This window comes from Lygodium microphyllum, chromosome 3 (assembly GCF_053477565.2).
Source record: "Lygodium microphyllum isolate KBCC chromosome 3, Lygodium_microphyllum_v1.1.10, whole genome shotgun sequence".
Taxonomy (NCBI): Eukaryota; Viridiplantae; Streptophyta; class Polypodiopsida; order Schizaeales; family Lygodiaceae; genus Lygodium; species Lygodium microphyllum.
Window position 1 is genome coordinate 166,095,433 of NC_141137.1, and position 14,402 is coordinate 166,109,834.

General features: G+C 42.4%; 1 protein-coding gene across 3 annotated transcripts in view; it reads left to right on the forward strand.

Annotated features, from left to right (window-relative positions):
- NSH3 (inosine-uridine preferring nucleoside hydrolase family protein) overlaps window positions 1-14,402 on the forward strand; it is a 92,568-nt gene that overhangs the window by 17,832 nt on the left and 60,334 nt on the right. For 2 of the 3 annotated variants that reach the window (XM_087675015.1, XM_087675014.1), the window contains exons 2-9: window positions 6,282-6,461; window positions 6,552-6,662; window positions 10,175-10,507; window positions 10,597-10,773; window positions 10,896-11,177; window positions 11,272-11,391; window positions 11,679-11,876; window positions 12,045-12,298. In XM_087675015.1, the coding sequence (XP_087531141.1) occupies window positions 6,282-6,461; window positions 6,552-6,662; window positions 10,175-10,507; window positions 10,597-10,773; window positions 10,896-11,177; window positions 11,272-11,391; window positions 11,679-11,876; window positions 12,045-12,298 (1,655 nt within the window). The remainder of the gene's footprint in view (window positions 1-6,281; window positions 6,462-6,551; window positions 6,663-10,174; window positions 10,508-10,596; window positions 10,774-10,895; window positions 11,178-11,271; window positions 11,392-11,678; window positions 11,877-12,044; window positions 12,299-14,402) is intronic. The other variant, XM_087675016.1, reaches the window with a different exon arrangement.

The window sequence follows — 14,402 nt, forward strand, 5'->3', positions numbered from 1 at the left end:
TTGCCGTGGGAAACACGTACAAACTCCATTCTGCTACATCTAGGCTAGCCAACTTGCAATTGCTAGGCTCCCATATGTTGCTAGAAGCCATACAAAGTTGGATATTCATCTTGGGTGCTAGCTATCTCAAAGGCATTGTCAAAGGGTCAGGTGGAAAGTATCCATGATGCTCTACTATGCCCAGTGTGTGCTATGTGAGGGTGCCTAGTCCATGTTACTATGCATCAACAAATGTTTGCCAATTTGAGCCATGTAAGCAAAGAAGCTCAATGGCTTTTGGGCCATTGCGAAGGCTGGCCAAAGCCACTTTCCTAGAACCCAAAGCTGTCAGAGTGCAGCGAATGTAGAAGTGTATGACCGGACTTAGAGAAAAAGAGTGAACATGGAGAGAGAGAGAGAGAGAGAGAGAGAGAGAGAGAGAGAGAGAGAGAGTAGAACATAGAAATTTGCAATGAAGAATGCTGAATAAGGAAGCAGATATGTACATGGGCACAATGTGTATTCGTGCATATCTCTTTACCTTGAAGATCTCACCACCTATGCTCCTCGAAGTGTGCAAAACAGAATATGATGGTGTGCTGGCTGAAATGGCCAATAAATAGCCAAAAAGAATGGGGAAAATATGGCAGATTGGCCTGTCTTGCCTGTGCATTTGGCACAAAACTGCCCAAAAATTGGGGCATGTTAGAAGATGCCCAAATTGATAGGAAAAAAGTATAACTCTACCCAAGACAACTGATTGCACCAATTGTATCCTGAGGATGCTAGTCTAGGAAATGACTAAATCTCTAACACCCCCTCTCATAGACAAGGCATAAGACTTAGGGATTTGGAGTGCTGTCCTAGAACAACCTGAGGAAGCGACATTGTAAACAAATTAGCCAGATTATCCTCGGTCTTGCAGTAAACAACATGAATAGTCTCATCCAAGATCTTCTCTTGAATGGAATGGTATTGTGTCTCAATGTGCTTCGACCAAGCATGAAACACATGGTTTTGTATCAAAGCAATGCAACTCTCATTGTTGCAATGAAGTGTCATAGGTCTTGTCTGTGGGGGCAGCCAAACTCTCCTAGTAACCTTTGAAGCCACACTATCTCACATGTGGTAGAAGATGCCACTCTTTACTCTGCCTTGGTTAGAAGAAAAGGTAACTGTGCGTTGCTTCTTGCTACTCCATGAGTTAACACCTACACCCAAAGTAAAGCAATATCCTGTTATTGACCTTGGTTGGTCGACATCATCGGCCGAATTTGAATTTGTCTAGCCTATAAGAACCAAAGGCGAATCACAAGTATTTGTTGGATAATGAATACCAAGATTGGGGGTTCCCCTCAGGAACTACAAAAGATTGGATAATGAATACCAAGGTTTTGGGTCCTCCTTAGAAACTACAAAATCCTCATAGCAACCTTCCAATGAACCAAGTTGGGTTCACTCATGAACCCGGCTAACAAACTTATAGGAAAGCACAAATCAACATGAGTGTTAAGAAGCCAAATCAAGGACCCAATCAATTGCCGACAACGAGAAGCATTTGGTGCTGGTGAATGTGCATGGGCCGTAGCTTTCAAGTTTGGATCCATAGGAGTAGACATGCCCTTCTATTCCTCCATCTCAAATGTAGCCAAAAGCTCCTACACATACCACTATTGGGAGATGAAAATCCCTCTCGGAATCTACCAAATCCCATGACCTAAAAAGGAATGGAGAAGGCCCATATTTGTCATCTTGAACATCTTGCGTAGGGCCACCTTCGTGTGCTTGACCTTCTAGGCATGGTCACGTGTTAAGATGTGATCATCCATATAAAGCATGAACAACACATACCCTCTAGCTGAGGTGTGGATATACAAGTGGGGATGGGAATAGGAATGCCAATACCCTAACTTTCCTTGCAGGAGCGAGTTGGTCTTCTTGTTCCAAGCACATGGAGCTTGTTTGAGGCCATAAAGGGTCTTCTTCAACCTGTACACCTATCCATCGGATGAGGAAAAGCCAAGAGGTTTCTTAACATAGATCTTCCTCTTCAAATCACCATTAAGGAAGATAGATTTCACATCAAGCTGATAAACCGGCCATCGCCTATGGCTAGGTAATGCAAGAATGACCCTAATGGTAGCCATTTGAGCTAGAGGTGCAAAGGTGTCATGGAAATCCACTCTTGGATGTTGTGCGAAGCTCTTTGCAATGAGTTGCGCCTTGTGCTTATCCAGAGTGCTATAAGTGTGGTATTTGGTCTGAAAGACCCATTTAACACCAATTACCTTCCTATGAATGAGATGAGGCACAAGATTCCAAGTGCCATTCCGCTCAATAGCATCCAACTCTTGCTTGCTCCATAGCCTTTTGACTGTAAAGCCTCCTTCACAGAGATGGGATCTCTATCTTGCATGGTACAAGTCATCATTTGAATAGGCAAAGGCTCTTAAGGCATTGGAGCAGGTGCCTAACTGTCACCTAGATCTCCAAGAACGAGATGCTCAACAATCTCCCTTTGTTGTTGGAAACTCCACGAATTGAACATCTCAACTTCTGTATACCTCTTAGGAAGTGGGGTCATAAAGTCTGTATCCTTGGGATAGCGAGCTCTAATCCATAAACACCTGTTTCTTGGAAGCCAACTCAAACTTATCCCTCTTCTTCTTTTGGATGTGAATATAGGCATTACACCTGAACACCCTAAAATGAGAAACATCTAGCTTTTGACCAAAGTAAGTCTCAAAAGGTTTTATACCAACCATGGTCGATGTAGGGGATCAATTAAGGATGTAGACAATGGTGGCCATTGCTTCCGCCCATAGACACTGAGGTGTTTGTTGATACTCCATCATAGTCCACGCTATCTCGATCACACTGCGATTTTTCTGTTCTAATGTGTCATTCTTGTGAGGAGTATTCGTGTTGGCAAACTCTTGGTGAATGCCACGATCTACACAAAAACGAGTTACCTCTTGGGAAATAGACTCCCTTCCCTTGTCAGAACGCAAGGTCTTGAGTTTCGTGACAGACTTGTTCTCTTCAAAGATCAACCAATCCTTAACATCTGAGAATGCTTCAGACTTCAATGCCAAGAAATGCGCCCACGTCATCTTGCTAAAATCATCAATAATTAGCATAGAATATAAACTCCCCTTAAGAGACTCCATCCTCATCAGTCCACATAAGTTAGTTCAAACAAGCTCAAAGAGCTTCTTCACCCTTTGTGAAGCCTTGCTAGGAAGAGCATCTCTATATTGCTTGCTACAAATGAAAGAGACACATGGCGGGTGGATCACCCCAATCTTTGGCAAGCCTTGCACAAGCTGACTACAAGCTTCCTTTCGAGGGTACTTGTAGCTATGGTGGCCAAACTAAGCATGCCAGAGCTTAGTCTAAGTTTGGACTTCTCGTCCTTCTTCTTCTTCTTCTTGTTCTTCCCCTTTGTCTTATAACCACATTTCCTTGACCCAATTGGCTGGCAATGTGTAATTCCTCCTCTATGGGAAGCTTATTTAGTAGAGGGTCATCTAGGACTATTTTAGGTAGTTTAATATTCCATACATTTGCAAGTACTTGCAAGGACGTTAGAGCTACTTGTGTTGGATCATTCATGGAATACCACATAGCTCATTTTTTCTCAATGACAATCATTAGCTGAGCACCTATATTTGAGATCAGTACTTGCATGATGTAGAGTTCTTATCAAACTCGTTTGGTCCATTTGCTTTTGATGTGTATTAGGGAATCCCACTTGCAAAAAGAAAGAAGAAAGACCCACTAGCAGGATTGTGACTAAACCTTTCATCAAGGGTATTTGTAATGAAAGGATTTATAAGATCATGACATGGAACTCATGCCTTACTTGCTTGAGCATCAACAATGTGCTTGATAAGGCCATACGTGTCAATGATCTGCACAGGGAAAGAAGAAAAGATAAGAAAATCATAGGCCACTCAGACAAGAACTTCAGTTAAGCTAAGGTAAGGCTCAGGCAAATGAAGCACAGAACCTTATGATTGATGTGATAAAGTAGTAACATGAGCTATTAAAAATGATTGCTAAGGTATTGCCTAGGTTGCCTTGTGATGATGACTCGCTATCTGAAGAGACTCCTTCCTGCCTCAATCTCCAAGAATTTAGGGATTTTCTTTGCATCTTCCACTGCCACTTGCACCTTTGGCATTTTGTCACTACATCAGTGAATGAGGTGGAAAGCATCGTGCCAAAGAGTCGCCCAAAGCCATCCATCAGTTTGGCAGTACTGGATCACAAGACTACAGAGAAGCAGGGTGACAAGGTGTCTAGGGAAGCGATGAAGAAGCCCAAAGTCCAAAATTGTGAACTACTATACCACGAGACCATATAAATGGCTCCCTTAGGAGATATGATCGGAGAGCTGTCGGCTCTTGCATTGCCTTTGTTGAGGTGAATCAAACCATAAAGATGCATTGGCCCATCAATATCACCTCTGCTATCCACGAGGTATAAATGCTCAAGGTGGAATGGATTCGATTGCGAAGTTGTGCTCTAGAGGGGAGTGTGGGGTGACCTTTGCTATCCATGAGGTGTCAATGCTCAAGGTGGAATGGATTCAATGGTGAAGTTGTGCTCTAGAGCCCCCAGGGATATAGGGTGACCTGTCCACACATTGTGGTTTCCTCCTGTTCCTTCTTCATGATGTGAACTGTTCAAAGCTGTTCCTCAATGAGGATACACAAAGCATGTGATGGGGGGGTAGCCATGGAGTGCTTCGGTGTCGGACTAGAGGTTTTCATTGTGTTTGTTCATTTGAGGGCCACCCATGTGGGCTGCTGACCGACTGAGGTAATGCTGCTACGAAGGGAAGGGGCAGCTGCTGGTGTGCCTGAAGATCAGAAAGAGGCTAGAAATGGAGAGTGGTCTGTTTTTTTTTTGGGGGGGTAGGTGCTGGCTGGGTCTAGGAGGAGATGAGTGGATGCAGGCAGGAGGATGGTGGGCTAGGTGGTGGAACAGGCATGGCAGCGCAGACTAGAGGCAGTGCAGGCCAGGCTGCACAGGGTTGCACTTTGTGGGCAGGGGTTGGCAACACTGCACTGTGAGGGTGCAGGGTTGTGATGGTGCAGGCAGCACACAAGAATAGTGTAGGTTGCAGAGCAGTGGTGGTTGCAAGGCAGGTGGCTGCTGGTGATGGTGATGCTAAGTAGCAATGATGTGCTGAAACGCAGGCGGCCGCAGCACAGCCAATCTACGAGTGGTGGCAGCAGGCGGGGGACTGCAGGCAGGCATGCTGAGTGGCAAGCAGGTAGTGATGCAGGTCAGTGGGGAGAAGGGGCAGATGGTGGCAGGCAGTTGGTGGTCTTTTTCAATGCTTTTATCCATCTTGTATTCAACCCTCATTCTATTTCTAGTTCCTACTTGTCTCTGCATTTTGATATTAGGATGTGGTATGCCTTGATAGTAGAGTGCTCTCCTTTGCCCAAGCAGAGAGACAACATCAGTCAAGGGCTGATTATACTTATTCATGGCATTACATTGAGCTACTTGCAAGATTGGCACAAGATATAGACTTTTCTACTGGGCAGTGAATATGTACAAGACGTGTTATGTTCAGTGTGAACATAACACAGATAAAAGACACTGGGAAAGTCACTTGCACACAATCACTCTGGCAATCACTTTTTTGATCAACTTCAGTTGTAGTATGAACACATACAGTTAGATCTGGTTTCTCTGAACTACTGGAAGCTGCTTCATGGCATTGATTATTGTGCTTTAAAGTAATGGAGAAACACTACTGATGTCCTCATGCCTACTTACAATATCTTTTGTAGTCTCTGACACAGGTGACATCACATCTCTCAACTTCAAATAGAGAGTTCTCTCTCTGTTGTCTTTTGTTGTGATTTATACAGAGATATGTCTTATTGACAGACTCTTTTATGGTATGTTTAAATTGGCGTAGCTTTACAAAAATGAAAGCACTCTGGCTCAGCAGCTCAGCAATGCATTACCATTTGAGGTGCAGAGATTGAAATGAAGCCCAATCAGAAATAGCACAAATGGTCGCATTAAAATGAAAATGCATGTAGGATATTTGCATGGGTTCATATTTTGCGACACTGGCAGTGTGACATAATAGTAGAAATTTGTGGTGTCACAAAGTTGCATGCTTGGAAGTAAACTAACCTTTCAAGCATATGTTAATGCTATCTTTACTGCATAGACTTTTCTTTGTCAATTACTATTTTGCAAATCATTAGCAGATTATATCACACATCATTTTGTTACTGAAGATCACATTTGGATTCTTTGTACCACAGGCCATCACTATTAGTACAAATGCATGGAGTGATGCAGGGCATGCGACAAATATGGTTTATGATTTACTTCATATGATGGGACGAGATGACATTCCCCTTGGTGTTGGAGGTGAAGGAGGTATCTCATCTGCAGGAAACTTTAGTAAAAATGTTGGAGGATACTTACCTTTAATTGAACAGGTAAACACTTCAAGGAGCAGCAGTATAAATTCAGGCTTCAAGTCCATTTGGAGCATTTGTCTCATGTATGTTTCATATATGACATTTCAGAGGCTTTCCACATGGGGTGGTTGCCGATATCGGCAAGCAATCCCAGCAGGATCAGGTGGACTTTTGGATGTTGACTCAATGTATGGACTCCGAAAGCAGTTGCTTCCACAGGTTAATAGTCTATATGTGTCTCCTGATACTCTATTTACGAAGTAGTCAAGTGGTCATGTTTGAAAACGAGTTCAATGAAAAACACTTCATCGATTCTCTTAAAAGTTCTTGGATAACATATTTACTGGGCTGAGAGGAAAACTACCAAGGTTATACAAGATTTGGACTCTTCTTCCCCAATTTACCTTTGCATATGGTTCATAAGTCCCCAAATATGTCTGTAACATGCATCTTTGCTTGATCTAATATTTTCTCGTGCACTATACCAGATCAGCACTGGAAAATTCATAAATTTGTATCTTCAGTGTGGGACTAAAAGATTAGGATTTCATCCTAGTTGGTCCCTCAATTAGGTCACATGTTTGGGTCTCATTTTGGATGTAAGCTAATTGATTTCACCCAAAGGAGCAAGTGAAAAATAGCCATTTAGGATTCCAGATAGTTAACCTGAACTGCTCCTCCTCCTCCTCTCAGCTTTCTCTCTCCCTCCATTCTTATTCAAAGGAGGACCGCAACCAGCACCTACGCTTCAACCCACCTTTTCCTCATTTACTACTTCTGTCGAGCCCTCAAACCCTGCTTGCATGTCAGCAGAATCCTACCTTGCCAGCCCCTCCTCTCATTGCTTCAACTGTGGAAATCAAAGGTTCCCTACCAGAGTAAAGTCTTTGTTTGGAGATCTTGATAATGTTCCCCCTATGGATGATTTGTTTTGACACTGTAAGATTTCCATCCAGATGGGCTTTCTGTAGCACATGTGATGAGAGTTCCCTTTGTCCTTTCATTTGATGTCCACCAGTGGCCAGGCATGCATGGGGATTATGTCTTGAGTACGGATTTCTATGTCACCAGTGCACCACCGACCATGCATGGGTTTAAGATAAAATGCCATTGACTGTCACTTTGTTGCTGGAATATCGCTGTTTGCTTCATTTCATGCAATGGACTGGTCTTTGATATTTTGGAGTACAATTGACACTTTGATATTTGATTTGGCTACATCATCATCATCTTAGGGATTTTTGTTTCAGCAGGTGGGTTCTTTGGCATTTGCTCAGTTGTCCTTTGAGATGTGCCTGCTCAATGTAAGGAGATCATCTGTTCTGTTCCACTTGTGGCTCATGGTTTCTATGGTCTCCATTCTTTAGTCTTCCAGTTCTAGTTGGCACATGGCATGTGAGGCTGTTTTCTTAGCTGTGCATATGGCTTTTCTTTGCTGGCTGAATGGGTCCTCACACTATTGAATATTCTCTATGTCAACAACATTTACAAGCATAGAGAGATTAGATTCATTTAGATTCTGTTAACATCTTTAAAGAGGCCTATGAGACCCAACAGACACAATGCCATGATCCTAGAGACATATTAACTGGACAAGAGAAAGGGGAGAGGCCAAAGTGGCCTATGAGACCCAACAGGTACAATGCCATGGTTTTGACCACATCATCTGGACAAATGAAAGGGAAAGTTACCTAAGCTAATGCCATGCTAGACTGTTCTGGATCTACAATCATATAGCCAGTAAAAGGGCACATGTACATATATCTTGTGAGAGTATAATGGTGCTGGGAGGAAACGAGACTTGTGGGGAGAAATCGGTTCAAGTAGGAAGCTCTATGTCGTCTGAGGGTTGAACCATGGCAAATATGTTCTTGTCACTAATGTCGCCAGTAGGATGCCCTTGAAAGCACACCATGATGTTTGAACCCATCCATGGTAGCGACCTCTATCTCAGCTCTTGGGATGTGGGTGGCATGCCCTATTGATCCCTGTGGCTTTCTCCAGTATCACTCCCTAGAATGGGTGTGGCTCCCAGATCTAGAGGATGGATTCCCATTGACAGCATGGGAGTATGGCTGGTATCAGATGGCAGCCCCAGGGGATGGAAGTAGTTTTGGAGGACTCCCTCTGTGGGCCCTCTTGTCAGCTCAGTTGCCATTGGTGCTGGGAGGATCTCTGGCTGTGAAGGGCAAGTACATAGAGTCCAAGATGGTGTTGATTCAGTGCTCAAATCAAGTACGAAAAGGAGGCCTCTTTGATGGAGAGGCTCCTCTAGCAATCTCTGATATCAATACACAGACCGGGGAGTGGCACATGTAATGATCCTCAGATTCTGTTTCCTCCTGGCAAAACTGACAGAGGTATTTGCTGATAAATGCCCTCTAGATGTATCTAGGTCGCAACATAGAGCTAGTGTGAAGATATGTGGAGCTGGCCAATCACACACCAAAACTCCATAACATAGATGCTCATCCATGTATCTCAGACATACCGGGAATTCCTTGGGTGTGAGAGAGTAGATGGTTGCAGTAGCAGGCCATCTTTATCCCCAAAGGACATGGCAAATTGTGCCGCCATTTTTATCCCCAAAGGACGTGGCAAATTGTGCCAAGTCTTGGCTGTGTCCAACTCATGGTGACTAATTGCATAATATGGGGAGTAACACATGTACTGATCCTCTGACTGTCTCTCCTGCCAGAGCTCACATAGTGTCCACTGGTATATGTCCCCTCTAAAGGTATCCAGGTGTCTCAAAACAAAGCTGGTGTGAAGATGTGCGGAGCTGGCCAATTCCATACAGAATCCCATAGGACAGATCATCCATGTATCTCAGCTGTCGAATCCGTTGGGTGTTAGAGAGAGTAGATGGTCATGATAGAAGGTGATCTTTGTACCCAAGGGTTGTGCAAATTTGTGCTAAGGCTCAACTGTGTTGAGTTTTCTGTGTCCTGCCTAATCAGCTGGTTCTGCTCATAGTGGTCAAATGCCTAAGATGGTGCCTCCAAGTTGTACTAAAAAGCTAGCAATGCTTGGGGCTAAGATCATGGAGCCCAAACCTGGCATCCAATCTGTGACCACTAGCATCCTGAGTCCTGGTTGCTACTGGCTGTACAAGGACTTGAAGGCTAGACTAGAATATCTGTCCCTGGGGGTGTCCCACTGTCCACAGTTGGTGTAAATGCACACTCTCTTTAACAGTGCCACAGTCACAATAGGTGCGTCTCCCAGCCTACACAAAAAGCTGCTCACATGGCTGCCATCCGTCATAATATTCTTTAACCTCGTATGCAAGTTCTACACCTATGGTGGCCTCCTCCTACATAGCACTTGGCGTCTCATCCTCTTGTGCTCCTTTTGCCTACCTTCTTTGTCTATGGATCAAGCTAGGCCCCCATATAGTAGCTCCATATATCATAATATTAACATTGTAGTCACCAAGGTGTCAAATAACCACAACTTCGTACTTGGCTCTTGGAATTGTGCATGAGCACATCCAGACTACAAGGTAGCCAAGGTTGCATACCCTCATGTCAACTGGTCCTCATTGGCCCTCATGTGAAATTGTGGCTCAACACCCCCAGGTGGACATAAAGGGTCACAATCTCCACTACCTCCCAATACAGAAACTGTAGCCCAAGTTTTGTGATGTGTGTGAGAGAGAGAGAGAGAGAGAGAGAGAGAGAGAGAGAGAGAGAGAGAGAGAGAGTCACATACTGCCACTGAAAGTGCAGGGAAAAAGACATTACATGCCTTTGAGACAGCCAACAGCACAGGAAGTGATGTTGGAGAGTATTTTATCAGGGCCCACTGTGGTTCTGCTGATTGGAAGTCATACAAACTTTGCTACATTGCTAATGACACATCCGGAGGTTAAGAAAAACGTGGAGAGGCTATATATAATGGGAGGTGGAGTAAACTCATCTAGTCCCACTGGATGTTGTTCAAAGAACTCTCCCTCCTGTGTTCCAGGACAATGTGGTGATCGTGGAAACATTTTCACAGCCACTGATACCAACCCATGGGCTGAGTTTAACATTTTCTCAGACCCCTTTGCAGCCTACCAGGTTCTTTACTCGCAATGCTTTGCTAGTTGTTAGCAATGCCATGATCATGAAATCTGTTTTTGATATTCATCAGGTGCTGTCAAACCCAGGTATTTCATTCAGGGATCCCAATAACACTTGTTCCACTTGATGCAACCAATACAATTCCAATATCTGAAAAATTCTTTTCTGCATTGAAGCAAAATCAACACACATATGAAGCACAGTGGGTCTATCAAGTCACAAGGATAATCAAGGAGACATGGTTTGATGACAACTTCGATAAGGTTGGTGTGCATTATACTCTGCCATTTATTCTACCTGATACTTTCAACAGTGATTTGTGAGCACATGATGCAAGGCATTGATCTAAGCCTTAAATTAACTACAACTACTGTTTTTCATTCAGGAGTATTTTCTGTGGGATTCTCTTACAGCTGGTGTGGCAGTTTCAGGCATTCTGAATGACCACAAAATTAAAAAGAATGAGATTTGTGTACTGCACTATAAAAACGTGACTGTAATAACATCAAATAAACCATATGGTATTCAGGATGGCAGCAATCCATTCTTTGATAATCGAACCATTCCAGAGTTCTCCTTGGAGAACGGAGGCATTCACAGTGGTCATGTTCAAACAGGGCTGCAGGATCCATTTTGCATAGTTCCAGGAAAGAAGGGAAAATGCATGGTATACCCCATCTCATCATTTATGTCCTTCCTAAAAGCTATTAAAGAACAAACCTCACATACTTGGACCAAGTTTATTGAATGGTGCCAAACAGGATGGATACACTATGGAGACCTCTCTCTCTGGAGCATTGATGCAGGTTGGAGCTGCGGCTAAACGTAATCCAGATTTTCATCATGAACTTGAGTTTGTGTTTCAAAAGGTTTTCATTGAGGTAATACTTCTATTACTCATAAAACACCCATCTGATTTATAGAGTGCTGAGGTTCTCTATCATCCCATGTGATAACTGTTGACTTCAGCATGCACGTGAATATGCTCCTGTCGTTGCAATTGTCTTGATCATATAGATCATGTGTGAAGCAGCACCAGAACTGAATGCTAGTTTGAAGTGCAAAGTAGTATCACACCTATTAACTGTAGCCCTCTTAAAGATACACTTGAAAACTTGCTATATAGCAAACATAGTGTCTCAAACAGGTTTCTTGTTGGATGGTGCAGAAACTGAATGATCCACAACATGCTGGTCTTTACAATTTTGAGACACAGTTTCCTTGTTACAAAGAAGTTTTTTACAGAGCTAATAGCACTAATCAGAAATTGGGAGAGCCAGTGATTTTTGACATGGACATCAGTCCTGGAGATATTATTACACTTCTATATTTACTGAAGGTTCCAAGGAAGATAATAGATTTGAAGGTCAGATGTCAAAACAGTCAGTTCTCTAGTTAACTGAAAGTTCATATACAATAGAGTTATTAAATAAGCGAGTTCTTAATTTTGGTTCAATTCATCTAGAAAAATGTTTTTGAAGTATTAAAGTTGTTCACAGCATAAAATTTGTGCCAATGTCCTGCCTGTCCTCAGGCTATCACTGTATCTGCTACTGGATGGGCAAATGCAGCTACAATTGATGTTATATATGATATTCTGCATATGATGGGACGTGATGATATCCCTGTTGGACTAGGGGAGTTTTTTGCAGTAGGCCAATCATATCCCCCATCAAAGAGTACTGGAGATTGCAAATACAGGCAATATATTCCAAATGGTGCAGGAGGATTTATTGATGCAGACACACTTTTTGGTTTAGCAAGAGATTTACCCCGCAGTCCAAGAAGGTAACTAAGACTTTCAAACGTTTGGAAAAATATTAGTACACGCTCTACAGACACATTTCTACATTATTAAGATTCATGGAGTAAGAAAGAACAGTATTACTCATCAAGAAGTTGCAGATTTGTCTTGTAAATTTTATATGTAGGAGATAACCATGAAGGATAAACTGTAATAGATGTAAGCTTATAGGAGTTTGATAAATTGGTTGCTTTGATTCAGATGGAATCTGTATACATTTGCTTGGTTTTAGTCTTGATTCTTACAAACCAAAATAAGAGCCTCTCAAAATGAGTATCATTTGAGACAATCATTTAAAAAGCAGAACAAGCAGACAGTCCTGCAGTGTTTGAGTTGGTCCAGTTTATGTCAGCAAAAAACCTTTTTTTCCCCAAAGAAAATAAAACTTTGTTAATGAAACCTCAGAGAAAAACCCCCAAATGTAAAATATAAAGTACAAGGAATGTTGTGACAATGGTTGTACTTGCACACCCAAGGAAGGAGAAATAACTTAGGATCAACAAAAATGAATACTCTTGAAATCTGAGCAACTCAAGCTCAATGCAACTGTTAGCAAGACACCTAAGGATTTGATTTTAATCCTTTGGATAAAGAAACAAACTGCTAAAGATCTGTTTGCTAAAGGAAGCCAATCACAACAAGATCAACAAAGATTAAGGGAGATTTTCAAGACATTGGTGGTTTGATCTGTTATTAAGGACTCCTTTATATACCTCTAGGCTTGACGAGACTATAGTTACTCCAGATGAGACATGTGTTGAGTTACAAATGCATTAAATGCTGATTAGCCACATTAAATAGCCCCAAAAGAAGCTTAATTTTGTATTAGTTCAATGACATGTAGTGCATAGCGCACTGGGCAGATACAAGCCATGCTCGACGAAGGCGTATGCTTGGTAGGCAGGTTACATCCACCAAGCCCAAATCATGGGGGGAGTTCCAATAATTTTTATGGGAGAATGTCGTGATTGACAATGGGATTGAGAACTTCGGTAAATTGTTTGAGCTTGACATAGGCAAGAAATCCTTAGATGCATTACTCACAAAGTTCAAGGATCTTTACAAAATGAAGGCCTTGGATGATCCTCAGCTGCTCCTCTATGGGTGTTATCTCTGTTAGAGATTTGGCCATCTCCAAGACAGGCATAGGTATGAACAGGGAAATCTAGAATAGATTATGCAATCATACCATGACTAGGAGCGGGTCAAATAGTTGTTTTTGGCAGTTGCCAGCAGTTTGGGCACGTTTCTAGGCAGAACAGACAAGTTAGATTGGGCAGACACTTTGTCCCACATGTTGAAAGGTTTTTGCTGCATTATTATTATAATATTTTTTGTCTTGCTGTCCATCAGTTCAATAGCAATTGGCCAGTTTTTACTCGCCGATTTGCTTAGATTTTTGTTTTTCCTGCTGCCTATGTATGGCAGGCCTTGCTGGGGTCAGTCACTTCAGTTTTCTGCAGGTTGAGAGAGAGCTCTGGCTGGTTATACATTCATAGCCCACTATACATATTTGCCTTCAATATTCAGCATTCATACTCTGCAGTCTTTAGTGTTCTATTGTCTTGTACCTACTCAATTAGTTTATCATAGCATTAGATGGTATCTTTACTGGGACGTGGAAAGTTTCCCAGACATTTTGTGTGTAACGTTTTGGTCTCATAGGCCACCTTGGCCTTTCGTAGAGGTTAATATAACTCTCTCTCTCTCTCTCTCTCTCTCTCTCTCTCTATGTTCACTTCTTTCTTTTGAGTTCGGTCATACGCTTCTGCATTCACTACACTCTGACATGGTATCAAAGCAGTGTTGAAGGGTAGATCTAAAGAGTAGGTTTCAACGTGGCACCAAGGCCGTGTTTTTGGCGTTCAAGGGCACGCAGGAGGATTGCATATCAACACAAGGCTGAAACAAGGAGAGATGAGTGGAGAAAGAAAGTGAGTTTGCTATTTTTGTTTAAGATTTGCTATCAAAGAAGGAGAAATGATTGTGTTTTTAGCCTTTTACAACAAATTTTGACTTTTAATTACATTTGCTAGTTAAGGCATATTTGGGAGGAGCGAATGAAGCCGAAAATGTTGGTTCTTGGAG